Here is a 26,319-nt window from a genome sequence, read left to right on the forward strand (position 1 = left end):
GATCAGGGTGTATTTATTGAAGGCTGCGAGTCTGAGCAGCTGTCCAACACAAATGTCACAGTTTCTTTTGGTCGCACACAGTAGTCAAGAAATGTGGCAGAACAGACTGCAGTAAATGTAGGTAGGCATCTCTTTAGCTGCAGAATATACAACATTTTAAATGCTCACAACATAAAATACCCTTTTCACACCACTGTGTCGACCTGAACCTAACTGCAGGCTCAGATCTTTTCAGTACAGTTCCAGGAACTATAGCAGATGCTTGATTGGGCTCGGTTCGGCTCAGTACAGCTTGGTTTGGCTCTGAAAAGCCCTATAAAAACATCAAATCAAAGTCCCAAACACTTTCTCAAAGGCTTGCCTATCCACCACACGTCCCAGTCTAGTCGAGAAGTACAGCGTCTCAGAACTACTATATCGCTTCAACCTCAATATAGTCTCCCCTATGGAGTCCCCGGTGTCCCCCAGAGTCATAACGTCCGTCACAGGCAGATACACGTCCTTCCTGCTTCCCCAGAACGTCAGGTGAGACACTTTCAGCGTCGTCTGGGACTCATCCAGGTACATCATCCCGACGACGCGTCTCAGGTAGTGACTAGCCGAGTAGAGCATGACGGCGGCGAACGCCGCTATCCCCGTGCTGTAGCTAACCAGTAGGTACGAAGCATCTCCTTGGGAATACATGTAGTAGACGGGCGGGAGTAAGAGCATGGTGATTCCGGTTTGGAGCAGTTTGAGTCGGGAGACCGCTCTCAGGAGTTTGATGTGAGGTAAGGAGTAGATGAGGTTGTATTTTTGGGTGGATAAGTCAGAGTATTTGGTGAGAGTAGTGACGTGGGGGGATGGGGGTACTGGGTAGCTGTGTTGGATACTAGGCGTCCATCTTGGGTCCAGTCGGCTGACTACATGGGGTTGTGGACCACAGATTAGCGACCTTGAGCTGCGTCTCAACACACTGTATCCTCTGCAGTGGGCCAGCACATGGTAGGACAGCCGAGGGAAGAGTGCTGTAGACCTATGCTGTGGGATAAAGACAGAGAGAGAGGGTAGGGTAGAGAAAGGGGGTAGAGATAGCAGGAGAGGGCAGAGGGCAACAGATGGAGACATGAGAAATACAAAAATACTTTGTTTTTGTTTAAAACTACAAGCTGTTTAGAGAGCAAGATGCCATACAACAGAGAACCGATTATTTTTGCTGCATCCTCATTCATCCAATTTATTCTAACGGTATTCTGTTTTACTCTATATTAATGGCTATACAACTGACAGTTAGTCTAATATTGAGTCAAACGACAATAACAAATAACTCATTTACCAACCATGTTAGCTGGCTTCTATCTTGCAAAATATGTGAAAAAACATCTCAGGAAGGTATCATTCACGCTGTTAGCCAGATGGCTAGGTCAGACCTTGAACTTTGGTACAGGAAGTAATTTACGCAATGTTCCAAATTGTTCTTAGAGCAATTCCGCCCTCTTGTGGGCAGAGTAAGATAGGGTCCAAATAAAGTATTTCTGCAATTACTTTTATCTTTAATACTCATAAATATGAACAATAATTATTTTTGAAAAGCATGATATTTATTGCTCAAGTCTTTAACATTTTTTTTATTTTAAACTTTAGGTTCCACAAAACTATTAAAACGGAAAGTGGGAGGTACAATATGACAGTTATGAGGCAACAATGTTGCTGTTTGATCATGTGAATAGGATGTTGTGAAACTACGCTAACGATTTCAAATATAGCCACTGAATTATCTTGTGTGTTGCTTCTGCATAGACTGAAGAAGGAAGGTCAAGACAATCTTCGGTGGAGTCCTGAGTGCCGATCTTCCAAAGAAGTGTCACTGCTTGCATCCAACTGGAACAATATTGAGACATCTTTCTAAGCTTCGTTGGCTATTAAGAAATGGTAACTTTATGACAGTGTTAATGCACTGTTGTCTGTCCAACAGCATAGCAGAATTGTGAGTCAGTGACCGTATGGACTCGGCGCAAAAATGCTGCAACTCGGAGACGAAATTGCCCTATTCTCTGTGGTGTTCGCGTTCGTTCTCCTCGGAACACGGAGCCCGATATGGTCCACCGCCCTCACCGCCTGCCTCTATGCCTTTCTGATCATGTTCCATTTTCCCCAAGTCCCGACCAGCCAGGCGAGACAGGTGCTTCGGCCCGCTAAGAACGCTGCTTCGGGTGGGGTGTCCCTAGTCGCTCACCGGGGTGGAGGGCATGATGCGCCGGAGAATACCATGGCTGCCATCCGGGAGGTGAGTCAGCAAGTCGAGGAGAGAAGTATTTGTTCAACAAGGATTCGTGGTTCTTGAAAGCCACAACATTCTCTCTCGCTCTCTCTCCCCTTACATAGCCTCCAGGTGATTATGGCAAACCTTCAGTCAGTATAGTGGAGATCCAGTCAAGAAAGCACCACCTTGCTTCACTTCATGCCATCTCCTTTTCTAACCTCGTCTCATCTCCCTCTCTAGGCCCATAAGAACGGGGCGACCGGCGTAGAGCTGGACTTGGAGTTCACATCAGATGGAGTCCCTATTCTGATGCACGATGAGACTGTAGACCGAACCACCAACGGGTCGGGACCCCTCACACAGCTAAGCTTCTCTGAGCTGAGTAAACTGGACGCAGCCGCTAAGCACCGACTCAGGTGAGTGGAAAGAGAGGAAGAGAGAGATGGAGTGATACTGTAGGACAGCTCCGGTCCTGGAGGTCGCAGTGTGTGCATGTTTTTGTTCCCAACACTAAAACACATATTCAAATAAATAATTGATCATGGTTTAAATTGAGTTCTGTGCTTATTAGTTAGCTGGGACAGGACCAATGATTGCACGGTATATGTTATGTGGCTCCTACAGTGACAAGTTCCAGGGAGAGAAGGTCCCCACTCTGCAGGAGGCTGTGGAGGAATGCATCAAACTGCAGCTCACTATCTACTTTGATGTCAAAGGTCACCCAGATGAGGTACAGCCAATCAGAAGCCTCAGATAAAGATTTTTGTAAATATACACAGTTTCACACTACTGAGTACTTCTTTGTCTTCTTCTTAAGCCTAAGCTTGATAATTCTCTTGTTTGCTGTTTAACAGTACACTTTTAGACCCTCATGGACCAGCTAGGCCCGTTGATAGCCTGTTGTTTTAGTCAGTGGTCCACTTCAGTTCAAGAAACTGAGTATTGAGAGCAGTCATCTAACTCAGTGGTTCCCAAACTGTTCCACTCCGGCCCCTCTTCCATCATTGGGGGAACATCTTTTGCTGTTTTAAAGCTAATTTCCCACAATTCTACACATTGTGTGTTCATGTCATATCTGAGTGACTCATACAATAAGACAATTCTGACAAGTTATAACTATCTCTTTAAGGTCTGCAATGACTAACATGACAAGAGGAACTGATGATGCACTACCCAATTTTCGAAATTGCACCTTGTGCATTCAACTATTGCAACATTCAAGAGTAAGTTTAAGGGGGGGCGACGACGCTGCAGCCCCTCTGCCGACCCCTTTGCACGCCCCCACAGTCTGGGAACCACTGATCTAACTGACCCCCAACAGTTGCTGGCTCACCAGTGGGTCTGAGAGGTACACATACACAAATATACACCCATACTCTACAAACAAACAGAAAGTGTATTAATTACTTTTTCATGTTCTGTTCTTCTCCTCTCCTCTCCCAGGCAGCGGCAGCCCTAAAGGAGATGTATCAGAAACACCCTGTGCTTTACAACACCAGCATCGTCTGTTCCTTTGAGCCCAAAGTCATCTACAGGGTAACTGTGGGCTGTTAGGTTGACAAGAGGATAGTAGTGAGCTGTCTGTCTATATGGCTACTGGGTTAGATGTGCCTATCTCTCTGTATGAGAGGACTAACAATGGATTTAAGTTTCCATGAAATGGCAGCCATTTTCATTTCAGCTTCACTATGGGAAGAACATTAGATTACAGATAGGCATTTGAAAGATTGACCTGATAAACTCGTTGTAAAATCCCATCTCTCTTTCTCTCCATTGCCCTCTAACCCCTGATCCCAGATGCGTCAGGCTGACCCGGAAGTGGTGACCGCGCTGACCCACCGGCCATGGAGCCTTAGTCGGTTGGGTGACGGCACGCCGCGCTTCTCGTCGCTATGGAAACACCACTGGATGCAGGTGCTAGACGTGATACTGGACTGGGCCCACCACCACCTGCTCTGGAACCTCTGTGGCGTCTCTGCCTTCCTGGTGCAGAAGAACTTCATATCACTGTGAGTCACCGCTGTCTATTTAGAGTCCAAAATGGCACCCTAGTCCCTATAGCGTGCACTACATTTCAAGTTTTAATGTCACGTGCAGAAGGACAGTGAAAAGCTATAGTAGTACTATAAAATAAATGAAGGTAGAACAAAAACACATAAGAAATGTAAGTAAGAAGATCAAGAGAATGTAAGTAAGCTACAGTTGAAGTTGGAAGTTTACATACACCTTAGCCAAATACATTTAAACTCAGTTTTTCATAATTCCTTACATTTAATCCTAGTAAAAATTCCCTGTCTTAGGACAGTTAGGATCACCACTTTATTTTAAGAATGTGAAATGTCAGAATAATAGTAGAGAGAATTATTTATTTCAGCTTTTATTTCTTTCATCACATTCCCAGTGGGTCAGAAGCTTACATACACTCAATTAGTATTTGGTAGTATTGCCTTTAAATTGTTTAACTTGGGTCAAATGTTTCAAGTAGCCTTTTCACAAGCTTCCCACAATAAGTTGGGTGAATTTTGGCCCATTCCTCCTGACAGAGATGGTGTAACTGAGTCAGGTTTGTAGGCCTCCTTGCTCGCCCACGCTTTTTCAGTTTTGCCCACATTTTCTATGGGATTGAGGTCAGGGCTTTGTGATGGCCACTCCAATACCTTGACTTTGTTGTCCTTAAGCCATTTTGCCACAACTTTGGAAGTATGCTTGGGGTCATTGTCCATTTGGAAGACTCATTTGCGACCAAGCTTAACTGATGTCTTGAGATGTTGCTTCAATATATCCACATAATGTTCCTCCTCATGATGCCATCTATTTTGTGATGTGCACCAGTCCCTCCTGCAGCAAAGCACCCCCACAACATGATGCTGCCACCCTCGTGCTTCACGGTTGGGATGGTGTTCTTCGGCTTACAAGCCTCCACCTTTTTCCTCCAAACATAACGATGGTCATTATGGCCAAACAGTTCTATTTTTGTTTTATCAGACCAGAGGACATTTCTCCAAAAAGTACGATCTTTGTCCCCATGTGCAGTTGCAAACTGTAGTCTGGCTTTTTTATGGCGGTTTTGGAGCAGTGGCTTCTTCCTTGCTGAGCGGCCTTTCAGGTTATGTCGATATAGGACTTGTTTTACTGTGGATATAGATACTTTTGTACCTGTTTCCTCCAGCATCTTCACAAGGTCTTTTGCTGTTGTTCTGGGATTGATTTGCATTTTTCGCACCAAAGTTTGTTCATCTCTAATAGACAGAATGCGTCTCCTTCCTGAGCGGTATGACGGCTGCGTGGTCCCATGGTGTTTATATTTGCGAACTATTGTTTGTACAGATGAATGTGGTACCTTCAGGCGTTTGGAAATTGCTCCCAAGGATGAACCAGACTTGTGGAGGCCTACAATTTTTTTCTGAGGTCTTGGCCGATTTCTTTTGATTTTCCCATGATGTCAAACAAAGAGGCACTGAGTTTGAAGGTAGGCCTTGAAATACATCCACAGGTACACCTCCAATTGACTCAAATGATGTCAATTAGCCCATCAGAAGCTTCTAAAGCCATTACATAATTTTCTTGAATTTTCCAAGCTGTTTAAAGGCACTGTCAACTTAGTTTATGTAAACTTCTGACCCACTGGAATTGTGATTAAGTTAAATAATCTGTCTGTAAACAATTGTTTGAAAAATTACTTGTCATACACAAAGTAGATGTCCTAACCGACTTGCCAAAACTATAGTTTGTTAACAAGACATTTGGAGTGGTTGAAAAACGACTTTTAATGACTCCAACTTAAGTATATGTAAACTTCCAACTTCAACTGTATATATGGTTAGTTCCAATACCGTATTTACAATGTACAGGGATACTGGATCTATAGAGGTAGATATGTATAGTGGTAAGGTGACTAGGCATCAGGATATATGATGAACAGAGTAGCAGCGGAGTATATGATGATTGTATGTGTGTGTAAAGTCAATATAAATGAGTGTGTGTGTTGGAGTGTGAGTGAGTGTGTAGAGTCCTGTGAGTGTGCATAAAGACAGCGCAAAAAAATATAAACATTCAAGAGTTAACTCAGATCGTCTGTGTAGCCATTTGTTAGGTATTTAGCAGTGTTATGGCTTGGGGATAGAAGCTGTTCAGGAGCCTGTTGGTGTCAGACGTTTTGCACCGGTACCTCTTGCCATGCGGCAGCAGAGAAGATAGTCTATGGCTTGGATGGCCGGAGTCTGTAATGATTTTCCGGGTCTTTTATTTTTTTTGTATATATTTTTTTTTGTACAATATAAAACATACACATACAAACGACAACATCAACTACATCACACCTGCCCAGAACCACCTGCTCACACACCCATCTCCAGCGCCCGCATCACTCTCCGCCACATGACCACAAACTGAACCATTGTTTCTCTCTGTCGGCCACGTACTTTCAACATTGAGGTAATAAAGCATTTAACCTTTCCATTGTGTTAACGACAGAGGATTGGTTGATTTCCAGTTTTTAAGTATATGTTTTTTCTAGATAATCGACGAGGCCTTCCTTTCACACCGCCTGATATCGGTCCTGGATGGCAGGGAGCTCAGCCCCAGTGATGTACTGGGCTGTCCACACCAACCTCTGTAGCGCCATGCGATTGAGGGCGGTGCAGTTGCCATACCAAGCAGTGATGCAACAAGTCGAGATGCTCTCAGTGGTGCAGCTGTAATCTGTTCAACCTCCTGAGGGGGTTATGTCCATTCCCTATATAGTGCACTACTTTAGACCTCTATATAATGACATGATTCTGCTTGAAGGAGCGATGTATCCTCTGATGAAAGGAAATATTTGCTGCTCTAGCCCTTATGTACTGCTGCTTTGTTGTTACTACACGTCGCAACGGTTACCCACATCGTTAGCTGTTTGAAGTGTACACGCCCTCAATAACCACTGTTATAGGGATACTTTGGGATTTTATCTAGCATGCTAGCAGATACCCATAGACTTCCAGTCATTGCGCTAACGCTAGTTAGCATTGGCTCACGAAACTACCTCTAACTTCCTTCATACTGGACACAGAGACATAACAATAGTATCCATGAGTTCATTTTGGAGGTGGTGGCGGCACCGTAATTGTGGAGGATGGGAACGTGGTAATGGCTGGAGTGGAAAGGTATCAACAACATCAACACATGTTGTTACCATGTGTTTGATGTCATTACATTCACTCAGTTCCAGCCATTAGGATGTTGCCGTCCTCCCCTCAGCAGCCTCCACTGCACGAGGTCATCTGACTCTTGGGTTGTAGATAAAAGGGCTAAAATCACTAAGTCTCCCTTTATTACACAACATCTCATTTACATTTCACATAACATGTATTGATTTGATTGGCCATTGATTCCTTATTGACTCTCTCTTCCATCCCCAGGGACTATGTCCAGTACTGGGCCCAGAGAGGGGTTGAGGTGGTGGGCTGGACAGTCAACACAGCTGAGGAGAAACAATACTACCAGGAGATACTCAACGTCAACTACATCACTGACAGCCTACTGGAGGACTGTGATCCTCACTACTGAACACAGTGGATGGACATAACACACAGAAACCTGCACAAAACACACACACAAAACACACACACACTGAAGTGAGTTAAAATCCCATATTGGACACATACGGTTTAACCCTGTGTTACTTATCTTACTGTGTATTGTATGCCCAAGACACATGATACAAATATTCAGTACAATACAATAGCCTTCAAATTACAGGGAGACTTCATTTAGTGAACAACATGTCTCCATGTTCACCTATGTACTGTAATAACCAACTCAGGAGTGTACCTACTGCACAGTTACATTTTAGTCATTTAGCAGACGCTCTAATCTAGAGAGATTTACACTAGTGAGTGCATACATTTCCATAATGGTCCCCTGTGGGAATTGAACCCACAACCCTGGTGTTGCAAGCCGCCATGCTCTACCAACTGAGCCACACGGGACCACAGCTCGTACATATGTCATATTTTGAATCCATGACCGTTCCAAGTGTCAAGGATGTGTGTAAATATGAACACTTCATTCTCACACAGTGCAATAATGTGTTTTTCTGAAGGGATAGTCTAACTGAAACAAGGAAAAGTCTGTGGGCATCCAACCAGCCTTCCAATGAAATACTATCCTAATAAGATGCATTAACTTGAGTGAAATAATCTTATAGAAATGGAAAAATAAACAAGGACAGTATGGATGAAGTATATTTGTTCAGCTTCTCTCTCTCTCTCTGTCTGTATGCAGTGTCTACCATGTTGTTTCAACCCTCAGCCACAGGCTTTCCCCTCACCTCTTAAAACAACATAAGCAAAGTCTGAAGCCCAGGCTACTACCAGTGTTCAGGGACTATGGACATAGGTCAGCAGTCTCTAAGGTACAGGTTGAGTACCTGTTGGTAGCCCGGCTAGTAACAGTGAGTAAAGTTCAGGGCAGGGTACTGTGGTAGCCCGGCTAGTAACAGTGAGTAAAGTTCAGGGCAGGGTACTGTGGTAGCCCGGCTAGTAACAGTGAGTAAAGTTCAGGGCAGGGTACTGTGGTAGCCCGGCTAGTAACAGTGAGTAAAGTTCAGGGCAGGGTACTGTGGTAGCCCGGCTAGTAACAGTGAGTAAAGTTCAGGGCAGGGTACTGTGGTAGCCCGGCTAGTAACAGTGAGTAAAGTTCAGGGCAGGGTACTGTGGTAGCCCGGCTAGTAACAGTGAGTAAAGTTCAGGGCAGGGTACTGTGGTAGCCCGGCTAGTAACAGTGAGTAAAGTTCAGGGCAGGGTACTGTGGTAGCCCGGCTAGTAACAGTGAGTAAAGTTCAGGGCAGGGTACTGTGCGGAGGCCGGCTAGTGGTTTCAATCTCTCGGTCACAGCTTTGAGGCGCCTGTAGTGTCTCTGCCTTGTAGAAGGTAGGGGGGTGAACAGGCCCTGGCTCGGGTGGCTGAGGCCCTTGATGATAGGAGGCAGGATTAAGGTTAGTCCCATACATTGACCTATATAGAGCAGATGTGTCTGAGTGTAGGGGGCAGGGTGAAGCCTAGGTAGACTAGTATTACCCTGGTTAAGCCTGTCTGAGCCTCCTCTTGTCACCGACGAGCTTCAGTTACCAAACATGTCTTACCTGTCTTACATATGTTCTGACTCCCAATATGTATTTTGAACATACATACTAGGCTATTCCACAACAACCAAAATGCATGCCTTATGCAAATATATATATTTTTAAATTTAACTATGCAAGTCAGTTAAGAGCAAATTCTTATTTACAATGATGGCCTACCCCAGCCAATGCTGGGCCAACTGTGTGCCACCCTATGGGACTCCCAATCACAGCCAGATGTGATACAGACTGGAATCAAACCAGGGACTGTAGTGACGTCTCTTGCACTGAGATGAAGTGCCTTAGACTGCGCCCCTATACTCCCTATACTAAAAAGCCTAAGGCTGTGTTTGCATAATGACTCGTGTTAAATCAGAGAACATTTGTGCTGGTAAAAAAAAATGGACTTCAGCAATCTCTGATTTAACTTCCCCATTTTCATTCCAAATGTTAAGCCTGATCATCGTGAATAGGCTTCAAATCTCCACGTGCTCGGATTACCGGGTGATGGGTCAGCAGTAGTGCGTTCTGAAGGGCGCTCCTCCTCTAAAACCGCGACGGTTGGGGGTGTGAAGTGACATGACCGGGGTGCCCATGACTGTCATGTGTGCGGTGTCACTGTCATTGTTTGTAAGGGTACTGTTGGATAGGGTTGCCTCTCACAAAGGGGAATTTAATCAATATAACTAACTGTATTTTCTATTCAAAAACATTGATCGGAAGGGTAGGAGTTTCTTCTCCAACAGACATTTGAATTCCATATCAGTATTGAATCACCTTGGCTGACCTATTGGCTATATCCTTGAAGCACTAGCAGACTGCCTCTTTAACCAAACATATGCTTATTCGTAACGGCGACGAGCACCGCACAGGACAAGGAGCACATTGCAGTACCGAGATCTTTTAACCGAACCGGAGACGTAGGCTACGTAGCTCCGAGCAGCTGACTTGGAAAAACAGGCGCTATAATTTTCCCATCGTGGCTGCGTCAAGAGAACTCTACCAAAAAGGGTATCGATTTAAAGACCACCACGGTATTTGGAGTCGACACATTGTAGGCTATCGCACCACTCTCGACTTGTTTGAAGATAACCCACTTATTTTTCCTTCGCAACACTGAAGTTCTCGGCTTTCACATGATGTACACTATTACTAGAGGTCCCAGTAAACTTGTTACACAGCGCAGGACAGGTGAGCATCAGTTATGTAATTCTTGTTTCTCTTCAATCCAATTATGTATCGCCTATATTATTGATATAATCGATAGTAGCATTCGAATCATGGCAATAAAGCAGTAGTACACTTTTCAAAACCTGAATAATGAGCACGGGACTTTTGTTTAATTGAACCTAGGCCTTCGATTAGATTTGTCGGATTTAAAAGTATATTTTAATGACAAACATGCATGTTGTGATCAGTGCAACCTTGCTATTCTATTTCCATTTCAGGTCCCACGCAGCAAATTGAGAATAAAACCAACGACTTGAAGCTCAAACCGACCCCCTGGTTATCCTTAAAGTAAGTTGCCATATTGCATTTATCATAATCATATCAAGAAGCGCGAGCAAACCAGTCAGTTGAAGTACTACAAAAATGTAACCTGTTACGTGTGTGGCGTATAGTGGAATAAACATGATCATGTAACGTTGATTCCACTGTCATTTATGTAGTACGTCACGATTCACGGAAATTAATCTTAGAACGTTCGTAATCCTGTATGTTTACAGCAATATAGTATCGACACAACGATAAATGACATTGTATCGTTGAAGTGTCATTGCAACGTTTTCTAAATTCTTTGGAAACGGTCTGACCTTGCGAGGTTAGCTGACAGGCTTGCTGGCTAGCAGCGCGTGCTAACTTTGGCCATTTGTTTACTGTCCAAACACAGTAGAGAAACATTAACATTTTTGAACAGCCATTCGGGGAATCGGTCAGTGGTTACATTGTAGCCAGTGTAGAACTATGAGCAACATGCCCTAAGAACGTAGCATGCGTTCAAAGTGAAATATGCCTCGCGCGCTCTGCAAGGGCACACAAGTTTAGCAATGGTGTATTTGGTTGAGTAAGCAAGCTTTTTTTCACCGTCATTGGCTACATACATTGGTATATTTTTAATACAGGATAAAATGCATTCATACAATGTAGTTTAATGCACGTGTGTTACATAATAGCACAGTCATTCAGTCGTTTCCTGGGAATCACTCCACACAGACTTTTATAATCCGTCTGCTGTTGTCTCCGTAGCAACATCATTGTGTAAGGAAGTAGGTTCAGAGGATTCCCACCAATCCTTACGTTTCTATGGTAGCCGAGTGGGCATGACATGCGATGTGGGATAAGAGAATTCCTAAATATTCTAGACCAGGGCACTTCAACCCTGTTCCTGGAGAGAAACCCTCCTGTAGGTTTTCACTCCAACCCCAGTTGTAACTAACCTGATTAAGTTTATCAGCCAGCTAATTATTAGAATCAGGTGCGCTAGATTAAGGTTGGAGCAAAAACGTAAAGGACAGTAGCTCTCCAGGAACAGGGTTGGAGACCACTGAACCTCTAGGCTAGATATACAATTTACTTTGCATCAGTGTATGTACTTATCTATCCAGTGCAGTTGGGATGTCCCAACTGCACTGGATAGATAAGTACATATACTGATGAAGTAAATTGTCAATGTCCTCTGTTTTTAGTGTATGCAGTATGATGGACTGACTGGTTTAAATAGGTATGATCTGAGAATGTATGTGTATCATTTTAATGGAAGGTGATGCTAAAGAAAACTTTATTCTATAAAAAAAGTCCTTTTGGGTTTTATTCAAAATGTATAATCTAGTGCCCAGCATATACATTTCTGAAGCAAGACCAGCTTTCCAGAGGTGTAACACAATACGATTTCACACACAATGTTACTTATTTACTGTATTTTCTATCTGTCTAGCTCTCCAACCCCTAAGATAGTGTTTAATCGCCTGAACGGGAAGAGATACCACACTGCAGCCTCACAGAAGGAAGACACCACATCTGAAGGCTTCACCCCGGCCCATGAAGAGAATGTCCGATTTGTGTACGAAGGTGAGACGCATTGACTACTAGACAGATGAGACATTACCCATTTTTCTCATGCATAGAGCCATGGACACTCACTCAAACAGTATAAGGAATATTGTAGACTCTCAAATATGCAATTTGAAGGTTGTTAATGAGCCTATATTAAGTCCTTTATGCATACACATTCCAGTTTACATCAGTTGAATGGAAGGCCATTATAGCTGACGAACATGTTGACCAGCAGCACTGAGTCAGTGTTAACTCGAGGCTACATCTGACACTATCCACAACACCAGTAATGTTCATCTGGGAGAGAATCACTGCATTCAAGGACTAGACTACTCAATGCATGAGGAGAATAGACACTAAAGCAAACAGGGGGTGTGAATATATAGAAGAGAGATGGATGTATAGAAGAGAGAGAACTATGTGGAGTTTAAGCCTACACTTGAAAGCAAACGGAGGATAAAAGAATCCACCGAGTTTAAATGATTTAATCAAGTGCAAAAGTCTAGGCATTCTTTCTGACACAGTTTGGGTATAGTTTGTTAAAGATCCTCAAACCATAGAGAAGGTAAATAAATGGTTGATAGAAATACTTGAAAGCTTTATCGAAGCAGTCAAGTACAAAAGTGGAGACATTGTTTTCTGACAGTTTGGGCTAGTTTGTTCTATACTTTCAGCCTGCTCTGATGAAGACAGGTGACTTGTAGCAGAATGGAATGGTCTCAGCATGACCTGTTCTGTTGTTCTTGGAGCACTGCTCAATGATAATGATCAGAAGGAAGTTCTGGGCATATCCCGTTTGTTTTTATAAAACATCTACAGAGCACAGATCTACTCATTTACAGAAAGCCTTGGACTCCATTGCCAATGCAAACCACTATATTGTAGTGCATGAAATAGTCAAGTCCAGTCACTGTGTTTATAAAGTGATATCGGTTGTCAATTAAACTATGAAAACACTACCAAGTAATTTAAGGTGAAAGCTCCTTTACACTTTGCACTTCTTATAAAACAGTGATCTTGGTTTATTTTGGTACATTTACATTCAAATGCTTTTCACAGAAATGTATACAGTCAGCACAGTGTATTTGAAAGTGTAAGGGGTGTGTTATAACTCATAGTGGAACACACAACCTCCAGTCTTATCTCAACTCCTCCTAGTAGTGTGGCTGATGCAATGTACTGTAGTTCTGTCCTGGTCCACTCGAGGACACATGGTTGGCTGTTTTCATTTGAATTTGGAGCACAAGCAAGGTTACACCTCTAGAGAAAGTTTATTTAAAATAAAAACACTTCCATTGGGCATTTATATAAGAGGAAAACAACGAACCCTCAGCTTCATAGCCGCGGGAAGTTGTGGTGCGACGGGTGCTGCAGCACCCCATAATACTATCGCAATAGATGGGTTTTTTAAAAGCACACAAAACATTTTCCCGCGTCATGCCCAGTTGGTTTTATGTAGTCATAGGCTGCGTGTATTATACAACTACCTAGGAACTGCAGCATAACACATGGAAAAAAATGATTTGCTCTAACACGTATCTTCAGTTAGTGTGTGTATTAATGCCTCTGTATATTCTCTCCGCTCTGCAGCATGGCAGGAAATAGAGCAGCAGCTGGCAGGAGATGGAGAAGGCAGTGTGGAGCCTGCTGCTGTATGTGGCCAGGGGCCCGTGCAGTACGCAGAGAAGACCCCCAGTACCACAACGAAGAGTGAGTATCTATAGGCCTTATTCACTAGCCGCCATTGTTGTTTAATCAGCCTCCATCTTGCTCTACTGAAGATGTGCAACATTGGGATATATGTGAGAGGCTGTACACTAGTCTACCTCTACTTCCTATCTCATTACATCCAATTATGTGATGCCCAGGACCTGTATTCATAAATGCTCAGAGTAAGAGTGCTGATCTAGGATCAGGTCCTCTGTCCATACAATCTGATTATGATCTGAAAGACGAACTGATCCTAGATCAGCACACCTACTCATGCTCCACTTTGTCACGGTCTTAACCCTCTATTTTGGTGTATTTCTGTCTAGCCCTATAAACGTCTGTCTCAGTACTGTCTACAGAAACACAGCAGGCTAAGCGGTTCTTGGCTCCATCTTATCTGCAGCTAGATAGAGGTCATAAGGCAAGCTTTTGTTTTAATGTTTAACTCTCTGAACAACTATCAGTCTCTCACCTTTGATAAACTGGCACTCCTCCTGGTTGCTGATTTCACACAACCTGTCCAGTCCTGTTCACTCTGTAGGTCATTGGACAGTTACTTAACAGTAGATGGACAGTACTGTAGTGTTTGAGGTTACAGAGAGAGTGAAGCACAAATGTAATATCTCAATAAGCAGAAATCTCACCAATACTGGTTCCTTCCTTTTCACACACTATTGCCTCTTCTCTCCATGCAAACTTGTGCTCGGGATGTGTAGACTTGTGAGATTCAGACAGAGGTACCATCATAGTAATGTTCTCTCATTAGCACCTATTCCCTGTCTCCTTACAGACTTTGTGCCTATAGACCTGGAGGAGTGGTGGGCCCAGCGCTTCCTGGCCAACATCGCTAACCTGTCGTGACAGGAAGAGAAGGGACAGGAGGTGCTAACTGGTGTGGAAGCCACATGGGCCAAGCTGTGATCAGGAGGGGTGGAGAGAGGACATTCTGGTTCTGAAGCTACAGTTTAGTGGGCTTCCTGTATTTTGAAACCCAGTATTTTGGGTTCAAAGGAATACTGATATCTGCACCGTGCTAGGGGAGTGTGTGACACGCACACACTGCTGTACCCCTGAACTTTGACCTTTTAGACTGAACGCTCCACCTCCAAGGAAAATGCCTGTTCCTGATTGGCTAATCAACCAGAAGAACATCTGATTTTTCTTCTGCTTGTGTTTTCTTTTTAACAAGTACCTCCCTGCCCCAACATGAGTTGTGCTCAGATTGAATGAAGTCTATTTCTTGGCTGGTCTTCGGAGAAAAAGAAAAACAGTAAAATATTTTTCACGATTTTGCTTTGTGCTGGAGTTATTCCCGGGTAATCCAGGGGTTTTGAATGTTAACTATTTTGGCTTGTGGACAGCATAGTTCAATAACTCAGTGAAAACGGCTTAGTCCAGACTAGTATAGCACGCTGCAAAGATAGGACTTGACACTAGGAAGAGAACAAACATTACTTAATTATAGTAGTCCAACATCCAACCAATATAAACAGTTCAACATCCAACTAGAACTCAGAATGATAGTAACACGTTACAGCCTTATTTGCCACTGATTTAGTTTAGACTGTTATTTCCTGCAAATCCTTTCAAAATCCACCTTTGCCTCCACTGTATCCCCTCAAAGGTAACTTCAATCTGCCGTTTTGGCTGCCCCTCTCCCTCTCCTTCCCCTCCCTCCAGCCCTAGTCACCCCCTTCCCTTTTCTCTTTCTTCCTCCCCTCAGTCCAGGCTTGGCTGTGGTAAACGTAATGCACTGGGAATCCAGGTAGTCTAGTAGCTTGGCGGCCCCCAGCCGGATACCCGCGGCCTTGAGTCTGGCCTGGAGGTCTGACAGGACCAGGGGCTGGTAGTGGAGGATCTGCCCGTAGAGGTCAGGGTCTGACTGGATGAAACGACGGACAGCGACGAGGTTGTCCTGGAGCTTGGAGGCAGACTGCGAGGCAGTAATATCGTCGTTATCCGAGTCGTCAGAGAGGCACTGCTCTGGATTAGACCTGGAGAATAGATTGGGGGGAGATGAACGGAGGAGTGTCAATGTCAGTACATTTGACTTTGAATTTAGCAGTCAAAGTATTCTAGACAAATGCATACATGAACAACAGCTGTTAAAAACACTCCCAGTGCTAACCTCTCAGAGTCTTCACTGGGTGCTGTGGAGGACGTATTGGATCCCTGAGAGGCAGAGAGAGGCTCCATGTCCTCCTCCCTACCAGGCAGTTTCACCAGGGAGACGGTAGGTGCTGCTCTTCCACTAGGCTCTTTAAACCCCCCAGTCTGGGCACAGGACACTGGCTTTCTGGTGGGCTCCATGGAGGAGGTGGTGGGTGGGGGCCCGACGGCTCTGGGGCGACCCAGGGAAGGTGCCTCGTCCTCGGACTCTGAGCTGACGACCTGGTGGGTGTACTGGTGGATCTCCTTGAGCTTCAGGATCATCTGGCGCTTGGGTAAAGGACGCACACCGAATCTAGAGGGAGGACACAGAGCAGGATGGCAACAGACTTTTACTATATGAAGAGGGAGAGGATAACAGAAGGAGAGATGGAGGGAGGTATAGACAGAGTACACTGACAACTGCCATACATTGTGCTCCTGTAATCTCACATATCATCAAAAAACTCAATGGAGGAAGAAGGACCGGGGTCTAGACCAGGCTAGGTCTCTTAACATGGTGGGAGTGAAATGACCACATGAATTGAAAAACTCATAAAAAGGCAGAGATATCAGAGACAGTTCTGAGGTGATGTGTTGGGGGAGTCAGACCTGTTGAGCTTGTTCTTGAGGTCAGGTGTGTCCATGTCAGAGTAGCTGGGCATGGGGGTGATGGGGACCAGGGGGCCCTGCTGGCCTTTCCTACAGGGGGCCACTGTGGAGAGAGGGGTCAAAGGGTAGAGAAATAAGAAAAGATGTAACAAAACAGTGAATGTGTTTCACATGTTTATTGCATTTATGGATCAGAATAATATCAATATTTCAACAGTACAAAGTAATGAAGCTGGTTTTGAACCCGAGCTAGCTAGATTAAACATTAAAACCTCTATACAAGGGGGTATAACTGCTGAAAGTGTATTACCTGGAGTCTTGAGCTGGGCCACTCTCTGAGCCAGAGCTACAGGATTCACCCTCTGAGAGAGAGGAAGAGCCTCATCCTCTTCCTGCCCCCAGTCGTCCCAGATCTCAGCGTCCAGGAGGCTAGCGTTGATCTCTGGGTTGGCCTGGGGTGTAGCGGTGTTGGGTGGAGGTGGAGAGGGGGTGGAGTAAGAGTGGGTGGTGTAGGCTTTAGGATGAGGAGGAGAGGGGGTAAAAGTAGAGGATGGTCCTGCAATCTCTCCATCTCTCCGGCCCTGTCTTGGAGGACTAGCCCCACTGCCGCTGCTCTCTAGCCTCAGACTGAAGCACACTGCCTGGGATCGTTCTCCGTCCGTGTCCCCTCCTCCTGCGTTTAGGCCCCAGGAGTCATCGAAGGCCATGGGTGGCTCGTCCATCCCGAGGAAGCTCTGTTGAAAGCTGTTACTGGACCTCTCCATGTCTTCTTCCATCTCTTCCTCTTTCACTACACTCCTTTCCAGTTCCTCCATTTTCATCATCTCATCTGATTCCTCTCTCACCCCCCTCTCTTTCTCTCCCTCCGTCTCTCTATCTCCTGGGCTGTGGAAGTATTTAGACTCAGTGGATGGTCGGCGTTGTCCGGGGGAGCCGCTGTTCTCTCTCGGTTGGGTAAGGGACTCCTTATGTGGGGACGAGGATGGGTCCGAGAGGGACAGGCCCAGAGACCCCTGTCCCCCTCTCTTCCATGGGCTCCCAGAGATCCCCAGCCCCCTCCCTCTCTGCCTGGTTCCGTTGTCCCCCTCCCCGTCTCTCAGAAGAGGGGAGGCCAGAGACGGAGCAGAGGGCTTGGGTAGATCTGAATAAAGGGGAGTGGAGCTGTATGGCTGGGGGATGTTGTGGAGAGGGGTACCCTTGGTGGAGGGGTCTGGTGGGGGGATGACGGAGAGAGAGGGGGTCAGGCGGGGAAAGCAGGAGCGTTTTGGTTGGGACTTGGAGGGGACTGTGAATCCAGAACCACTGTTGTATTTCTGGGAAGAGCGGTCGTCATGGTCGAGACCCAAGCTGGAGTGCCGAAGCCCTCTGCTGTCTGATTTCTGCCTAGAAATAGAGGACTCTGTCTGGGCAGAATGTGTAGAAAGCCTGGGTGGGTTGGAGGTGGTGGAGGTCTGGCGGCTAGGCCTGAAAGGGAGGGTGGGAGAGGAGAAAACTGACGCTGCAGAAGAGGAGGAAGAAGAGTTGGCCTTAGGAAAGAGCTGAGTGCGACGCATGCTACTAAAGGTCTGGGTAGAGCTAGAGCTGGTCCTCCTGGACGGCAGGGGCGGAGTGGCCGGGATGAGCCAAGACATCTCTGCAGAACAGTCCACGAGACTAGTAGAACCAGGAGGATCTGGATCTAGGCCTTGATCTGAAGGATCCCTCACAGAACCACCAATAGTCTCTTTCTCCTTCGAGCTGGATTTCTTGGGTTCTGTGTCTGATTGGGTTATCGTGGTGGGTTTGTTGGATTGAGTTGTGATTGGGGTGTAGCCTTGGTGGTTCTGGGAGAGATAAGTAGGGGGTGGTGGAGAGGGGCTGGTAGGTCCTAGATCCCCTACCTCCATCTCTTCACTAGAGTCAGACAGAACTATAAGCTCAGGTTCTTCTTTGGTACTGTGAGGAGGAGAGACGGGTACAGAAATACTATACGGACCATGACTCTCTCTCTTTAAGTCCTCTGGACTAGACGGTACCTTCTCTTGGAGTAACTCCTTACACACAGGAACTTTCCCTCCTCCAACCACTCTCTCCGTCCTAACTCGTGCCCCGGTGTTAGTCACTTCCCCTGGGGACAAACCAGGAACAGGTAGGGCGGATACACCAGGGACCAGAGGAGGACTGATGGAGAGGTCAATGATTTCAATGGCTGAGTACTGGAGGGTAGGGATCGCTGTCTGTCTCGTACCCCCATCGACCCTTACCCTTGTGGGCTGGGAGCGGGAGGACGGTGGGGGTGGGGAGGTGAGTTCTGGCTGTCTCACACCCTCCACTACCATGGTCCTGGGGGGCTGGGAGCAGAAGGGTTTCTGGATAGCCCTGGGGGGTTGGGAGTGGCAGGATGGTTGTGTTGGTGGGGAGGTGTGGGGCTCCTCCTGCGTCTCATAGACCCCCCAAGAGTCAGAGAAGAGGCGGCTGTAGCTACGGTCCAGACTAGCGTTTAGTTGTTGATCGTCATGGGGACTGGAGTGGAGGCTTTTTGTCGTTGATACCTCTCCAACACTTCTTGAGCTTGTGACGTTTGATTCAAATTGTTTTGTTCTGTCTGATTCCATGGTGGCTGTTCTAGAACATTCTAGATCTTTACCTTCTGATTTGTTGAGGTCAGTTTTTATCCTATTTGGATTCCCCCGGTCTGTGTCGATGTCACCAATAGCTATGTCTGCCTCTAAACTGGGAGGTTTTGTTTGAGGGGAAGTCATGCATGTTAATTCACCCTTATCTAAGTGTTCAGCCAATGAGTGAGTTTGGATTGGAGCCTCCTGCTCTTCTTCTGTCTCTGTGAAAAATGTCACTCCTCCCTCCTCCTCTGATTCTTCCTTTTCACTCTCTTTCCCTTCATCCCTCTTTCTCTGAGTGGCGGCAAACTCATATATCTCCTCCATCTCTTCTTCGTTCACCTTTTCTTCGTTCGTCTCTCCATCTTCTATCGTCACGCCATCCCCTCGCCCCTCCTCCATCGCAATCCCTCCTTCCTCTCCTCTGTCCTCATCTTCCTCAACCTCTTCTTCATTCCACATGGAGCGGAGGAGCTCCATGAAGACCCGGTCTGGGTGCTCCTCCTCTCCCCCAGATTGGTGCTCCTGGGCTGGGTAGTCTCCCCACTGATCCCCCTGTCCCTCTACACCTCTGTGGAGGTCTGTCTGAGCTGGGTAGAGCTGGCACAGCTGCTGCAGCTCCTCCAGGTTGAACCTGATGAGGAGAAAACAGAGAAAGAGAAAGAAGGAGTTTTATAGAAAGAGAGTGAGAAAGAGAGACAGCAAGAAAGAGACAGAAAGCAAGAGGGGAAGGGGGATAAAGAACAATATGTTTTTTGGTTAATTCTAACTCACCCTTTACCTGAGAATTTTGTAATACATTCTGTTACTAAGAAGTCACATCACCTAAACACCAGTCTAGCCATCCAGGCGGAGGTGTTGAGTCAGACTTTACCTGGCTGCCAGCTCCTGAACGTGTGGCAGCAGGGTGTGTGTGAGGGGGCAGTGGGCTGTGTAGAGGTACTGGAGTAGGGTATACACCGCCTGGCCTGGTACCTCACCCAACAACACCCTCTGGGCTGAGGGCATGCCATCCTCCTGCACCCCGAATCCACTGTCATGGACCTGGGAGAGAGAGAGGGATGGAACGAGAGATAAAAAACAAATCAATTTCAACTGGAAATATTAATGGTTTCAAATGAGAACCATACAAGCAAATATAACGAGGCAAAATCCACACGTGCACTCACCATCTGCGCCAGCAGGGGGCATCGAGCATACAGCATGAATGAATGGGTGAAGTACACCTCCCCACTGTCCACCTGTAGCTGGACATCACTGAACTGGGGGTTGTTCACCATACTGGTCAGGTCTGAGGCCAGCCTGGACAGCGCCACCTATGGGTCAGAGACAGACAATGGCTAACAGCACAGAACAATGATCAGGCAACAAGTGTCCAACACAGTTATGATGTGATGGTGATTATATTAACCAAGGTGTGGCCAACCCTCTTTCTGGAGAGCTACTGGGTGTGTGTAGGGTTTTGCTCCAAGCCTACTCTAACACACTGGACTCAGCTAATCAAGGTCTAGTTGTGAAAACGTATACAATAGAGTGGAAGACTTCTAAAAAAGGTCCCTTACTGATTTCTGGTTGCTCCTGTTGGTATCTCTGCTTTGAGGAAGAGATCTCATCTGATGGCTTTCAGTGTTTCTAATGCTCTCTGGGATGAAGCCACTGAGACACAGGTCAGGGGGTTCGTCTGTGCCCTCAGGAACAAAGCCACTTAGGTGGAAGTCTGTAGCAGTGTTCTCTTTGTCCGAGGGACCGAGGGAAGATAAACAACGTTAGAGGTACAGTAGGTTTGACTTTCAGGGATGCTGTGTGTGTGTGTTAATCTGCATGTCTGTGAGCGTGTATATACATCCTGTGTCTGTAGTGGAAAAATAGGGAGTGAACACGTGTGAACAACGATGAAGGCCAGCGATGAAGATGCGTCTAACGACCTCCCAGGCGCCGAGGCCCAGAGTGAGGACTCCATCATCATGTATGGCATTGTCTGGATGGCTGACCACATGACGGCTATCACAAAAGTCAAACACACCTTATCCGTGGCTTTCTCCGGGGCGGGACGTTCCCATAGAACCCTGGGAGCACGACGTTACTGTGTGAATTACATTGTCGTGTTTGGATTGATTCAAGAGTTCATAAAGAGCTGTGAATGTTGATAATGTTTCATTGTTCTGTAAGTGCTATGGATTCATTGTTACAGAGTTACTGTGTTATTCCGTCTGTTGGACGGCGGTCAGTTCAAAGAGGGAGCGACCAGATGTGAGCTCTTACCATCCAGATAAGGGAGGTTCTGGAGTTCGTGAGTTATTTTAATGAATTTTGTTTTGGCCGAACAAAGTGACGTTAATTAGACGAGGGGAGATACTGAGATCTGGAGCTCAGGGGAGAGTAAAAGACGGGTGGAAACTTTCTTCATGGAGTCATTGGAAACCAATCTCCTGGTGTAGCTTTCTGTTACACCATAGTGGGTCTTTTTACATATGTTGTATCTTTTGACATTGAAGACTTCTGGTATGTACCATTTCATAATTGCATTCTAATTGCACAAGTGTAATACATTTGATTACTTTTAGATAGATAAGAACGGTAGTGGTCATATTTCTGAGTAATATTCCGTGAATTATTATTAGATGTATGGTCTAATGGTAAATGTCATTCATACTACACACAGGAGATATGCTTGGCCTCTAATTGTGCAGCTCTGAGCTAAGGTTAAATCAATCATTTTATGCTAGGACATTGATCACAAGAAATTAGCTCTGTCTCTCAGCCTCTGAATAACTCCAGAAGGGTTATCTTGGACACACTAGTATTCTGAGTGGTGATGCAAGGCTCGCTACCTTGACTAGATCCATGGGATACGCTTTTATCGACCTATAGCATTCACATGGTAATGGAGTCAGATTGAAGACTATGACATGGTTGTATTACTCCTACACTAACTCCAGTCCTGCTCAGTCGGTTGGATGTCCACTCTTTTACATGTCAATGTCTTTGTGTTTTGTGCACATTCTTCCCCCTGTGTGTTTCCTGTATATAACAGTTCTCCCAGGAGTAGCTCTCACCTCTTGCAGGTCCTGGGGTAGAATAGCCCCACTGTGTGAGGGTCATTCCCTCATCAGCCAGCTCCATCAGGTCACACAGAGTCTGGCTGCCCACTGGAAGGTGCCCTGTCCCTGGGGTGGAAGGGAGCGAAGAGGGGACTGGTCGTTGGGAGGAAGGGATAGATTGCCTGGTCATAGAGACGCCTTCTATTAAGGAAAGGTTGGTGGAGGATACAGGCATTGCCTTGGTGGAACTGACCATATCCATCTAGAAGAAGACAAATTGAGTGAAATAAATTAAAGTGTGAATGAAAAGACTATATGAATCAAGATACACTCATACTTTTAACGCAAATCAGAGTATTAGAAGCAAAGATGTGAAAGTATGAGTAACACACACACACACACACACACACACACATGGGCTCTCACCTTTACAGACACCCAAGGCTGTATAAACTCTCTGAGCTCTGGGGTGTAGAACTCAGAGATGACCTTCGGCCCTCCGTCCCGCAATGCACTCTTCTGCCAGAGGGGGCCAGCACCAGTGCTGCAGGAGGGCAGGGAGCTGGGGCAGCGTGTGGGGGTGGGCGGCGAGGGGCCGCGGGTACGGAGGAGGAGGCCAGCCACGCGCTCCTGTAGTCGCCTCAGGGCTGTCTCCGAGTCCTGGACCAGGAGGAGGGGAGGGGGGCGAGGGGGTGCACCCCTTTTCCTCTTGCCACGCCCCTTACCTGGGGGAGGGGTCAAGAGAAAAGGACCCGGCTATGATATTAATCATATAAACATCATCAGAATGTTTATACATATATAGTTTCATATCAATGCATTTAGTATAGTTTGCTCCTGTCTTACATAATAAAGGGGAATTGTTTTTCGTCACAGCAAATGCATCCTTATAATCATAGCATAATGCATTGCCTAAACAATATGTAGGTTCAGTCAAGATAGTGACTTACTCGTCTTACTTGGTTCAGCTCTCCACTTCAATGGTGACAGAGAAATGTGAGGGAGGAGGGCTGGGAGCTGCTGACCACCTTCTCTCTCCATCTCCCTCTGTAACTCTCTCTGCATCTCCCGCTCCATCTCTTTCTCCTGCTCCAGGAGGGAGTGGGACAGGGCCATGGCCACCATGGTGTCTTCGTCCAGGCCACGGGGCTTCTTTCTGGGCTTCTTCCTGCCCGGGAGGCTGGGGTCTGTGGAGCCTTTACGCTTGGAACCTCCGGGCTGCGGACTGGGGGAGAGGAGAGGGTTATTCACGGGTGGAATAGAATAGTTTATTGTCCTCCCGCATTTGAACAACGCAGTGTTTCTCCTACATTCTTTCTCTAGGTGGGACAGAAAGGCCCCAAAAGCATCATACAGGGGCGGTTCAGTAGGGCACGACGTAGCTCTATCAAGTACACTTCTATCTGCAATGTTCAGTATGTTGCACCCTCTTGAACACGACTCAATGCTTCTAACATCAAAGTTATCAATTTAATGTACAGTAATAGCAGTCAAGTTGTTTGGGTTGGTTGATGGTTCAAAGGGGCGGGACCAATCAGGCCAGGGTGACTCACGGTTGGTTGGCGGTGCTGTCAGTCAGGCCCTCTGCAACTTGTCTCTGTACAGCCTGCAGCAGCACGGCAGGAGCCACGCCCATCGTGGAGGAGCAACGCTTCAGGTGGGCCGCGCGACTCTTCTGGGACTTGAACCGTTTACCACAGATGAGGCATTCTGGGACGATGGGAGCGGGAGGAGGGGCGGGGGCAGCACTGTCCTCACTCTCGTCTAGACACCTGGATAGGGGGACATGGGGTGTCCCAATAAAGTAAACTGGTTTATTTTCCTTGTCTCCTTTCCTTCATCTGATCTGAAAACACTGGATTGTTGAAGGCTAAACATCAGAAGCCACAAGAGGACTTGATTTCACCTATCCAGTTCCTCAAGATCAGGAAAGGAAACGAGGCAGTATCTTCTTTGGAGTCATTGACTGTTCCATTAACAGACAGATTCTGGAGTTAGATGGGTGAGAGAGCAAGTGTCTGTGTGTGTCCAGCTCCAGTCGTCCCTACCTGTTGATGTGTTGGGTGCGTCCTGTGGGGCTCATGGCAGACAGGTCTTTCTGGCAGAGCTGACAGAAGAACAGGCCTCCCTGCTCCAGGTCCACTGCACTACCCTGGGCCACAGCCTGGGCCTCCCTGTCCAGCTCCTCCTGTAGACGCAGGGCCAGGGCCTCATCCGAGTCATCCACCTGGGGGTCCAGTGATAGGGGAGTGGAGGCGGATGGAACTGAACAGGAAGGGCAGAGGTGGAGAGAAAGGTCATTAGCATGCCATTGAGTGTACACACCAATGAATGAAAATACACACCAAAGAGTGTGAGACACAGTGATGGATCTCACCATTATCTGGCAGTGGATGGGGAGCAGCACTGTCACTTTCACTCCCTGTTGCTGCAGGCTGATTCCTCTCACCATGCACCAGCTTCTGTGGATTGACTCTCTTGAACTGCTGCATCCTGTGTAGCACTTTCTCCTTCACCCCCATTCCCCTATCCTCAGGACGAGACCCAGCAACATCCACAGCCACTGATGAACCATTCTTTCCTACACCAAGTTCAATACCTCCATTGACCACTGCTTGTTTAGATTCATCTGTATTGGAGGGAAGTCGGTTTGGTTCATCACAAGTGGTAGAGATGGAGGAAACGTGTTCAGAGTTGTTACCCAAAGCTCCCTTTGAACTTGAGCCAACATCTTTCTTCTTCCTCCTAGTCGTCACCCTTTTGGTGGGTATGTCTTTCGCAGTGTCCTGGAACGAGGGCTCTGCAACACTTCTCTTCTCGGTTTCGCCTGCTTTTCTGCGGACACGTTTGAGCAACTTGGAGCAGAGGTCCACGAAGTCTTGATCGGAGTCGTCCATTGTATTTGACTGTTAGTGGTCTGCTTCTTGCGCCACTAGATAGCTAGCTAGATGTGTTGATTGTTTTGATAGTAGCTAGCCTCTCGGATTGAGAGCCATGGAGGTTAATGCTGCTAGCTAGCTAGAAATGTGAGGTGGCATTTGTGAAATATCCTCTCTTCAGCATAAATATTCTGCATCATTTAGGAATGAATGTGCCATTACTGCATGAACATTGAATAGTTGCATCTATGACAGTGAAAACATGTATTTCGAGCTAAATTTGTTTATTAATCAAAATACTCACATTCGACTGCTTCACATACTTCCTGTCACGTGACAACAGGCTTGCCGTCTACCCATGTCATGTGATGGGTGGATTCATGCGTTACAAGACCCCTTTATTAAAGTACTAAATCATTTAGAAAATATTACCAGTAGAAGAATAGCAATTTGATGCACAGCTTCTCCCTTGAAATCATGGCAACACAGCCATTTGCTACAGCTTTGTGTGTGTTTTTTTTTTAGTTTTAAGTAACCTTTATTTAACAAGGCAAGTCAGTTAAGAACACATTCTTATTAACAATGGACGGCCTACACCGGCCAAACCCGGATGACGATGGGCCAATTGTGCGCCGCCCTATGGGACTCCCAATCAGTTGCGATACAGCTTGGATTCGAACCAGGGTGTCTGTAGTTACGCCTCAAGCAATGAGATGCAGTGCCTTAGATCGCTGCGCCACTCGGGCGCCCGTTTAACCTGAAATTTGCATAGATTTTTGAGAGATTATTGAATGAAGCCCACATACTCACTTTACCTGTTCTCATTCTGAGACTGCCCTAATACTCACTTTTCCACTCATTTTCTAAAACATGCTCACAACCTCATCCTAGTTCAAGTATGCTATCAAAATTGCAGGGCAAACAATCCCACAAA

General features: G+C 46.2%; 4 protein-coding genes across 6 annotated transcripts; 2 read left to right on the forward strand and 2 right to left on the reverse strand.

The window, feature by feature from the left end:
• Nucleotides 1-111: 111 nt before the first annotated feature.
• On the reverse strand, nt 112-1,445 carry LOC106590477 (transmembrane protein 186). The gene is made up of 2 exons (XM_014181551.2): nt 1,320-1,445; nt 112-1,020 (listed from the first exon to the last, which is right to left on the reverse strand). The coding sequence occupies exons 1-2, from the start codon at nt 1,320-1,322 to the stop codon at nt 325-327; spliced, it is 699 nt and encodes a 232-aa protein (XP_014037026.1). The 5' UTR covers nt 1,323-1,445; the 3' UTR covers nt 112-324.
• A 225-nt stretch (nt 1,446-1,670) lies between these two features.
• On the forward strand, nt 1,671-8,464 carry LOC106590471 (glycerophosphodiester phosphodiesterase 1). Its single transcript, XM_014181538.2, has 6 exons — nt 1,671-2,266; nt 2,483-2,658; nt 2,867-2,972; nt 3,686-3,778; nt 4,040-4,251; nt 7,642-8,464. Exons 1-6 carry the CDS (start codon nt 2,000-2,002, stop codon nt 7,787-7,789), a joined length of 1,002 nt encoding a protein of 333 aa, XP_014037013.2. The 5' UTR covers nt 1,671-1,999; the 3' UTR covers nt 7,790-8,464.
• A 1,476-nt stretch (nt 8,465-9,940) lies between these two features.
• On the forward strand, nt 9,941-15,396 carry LOC123730737 (MAPK regulated corepressor interacting protein 2). The gene is made up of 5 exons (XM_045708107.1): nt 9,941-10,535; nt 10,793-10,862; nt 12,280-12,413; nt 13,989-14,108; nt 14,899-15,396. The coding sequence occupies exons 1-5, from the start codon at nt 10,481-10,483 to the stop codon at nt 14,967-14,969; spliced, it is 450 nt and encodes a 149-aa protein (XP_045564063.1). The 5' UTR covers nt 9,941-10,480; the 3' UTR covers nt 14,970-15,396.
• A 150-nt stretch (nt 15,397-15,546) lies between these two features.
• Nucleotides 15,547-26,289, reverse strand: LOC106590400 (structure-specific endonuclease subunit SLX4). 3 transcript variants are annotated; one of them, XM_045708088.1, is made up of 14 exons: nt 25,690-25,750; nt 24,884-25,524; nt 24,555-24,771; nt 24,060-24,278; nt 23,457-23,731; nt 22,933-23,231; nt 22,522-22,768; nt 21,028-21,197; nt 20,635-20,781; nt 20,340-20,509; nt 17,179-20,099; nt 16,869-16,971; nt 16,237-16,572; nt 15,547-16,102 (listed from the first exon to the last, which is right to left on the reverse strand). In XM_045708088.1, the coding sequence occupies exons 2-14, from the start codon at nt 25,401-25,403 to the stop codon at nt 15,739-15,741; spliced, it is 5,988 nt and encodes a 1,995-aa protein (XP_045564044.1). In that variant the 5' UTR covers nt 25,404-25,524; nt 25,690-25,750; the 3' UTR covers nt 15,547-15,738. The 3 variants fall into 3 exon arrangements, with proteins under 3 accessions (XP_045564044.1, XP_045564048.1, XP_045564040.1); XM_045708092.1 differs by having other exon boundaries at nt 23,466-23,731; nt 24,884-26,289; XM_045708084.1 differs by having other exon boundaries at nt 24,884-26,289.
• Nucleotides 26,290-26,319: the final 30 nt, after the last annotated feature.

This window comes from Salmo salar, chromosome ssa02 (assembly GCF_905237065.1).
Source record: "Salmo salar chromosome ssa02, Ssal_v3.1, whole genome shotgun sequence".
Taxonomy (NCBI): domain Eukaryota; kingdom Metazoa; phylum Chordata; class Actinopteri; order Salmoniformes; family Salmonidae; genus Salmo; species Salmo salar.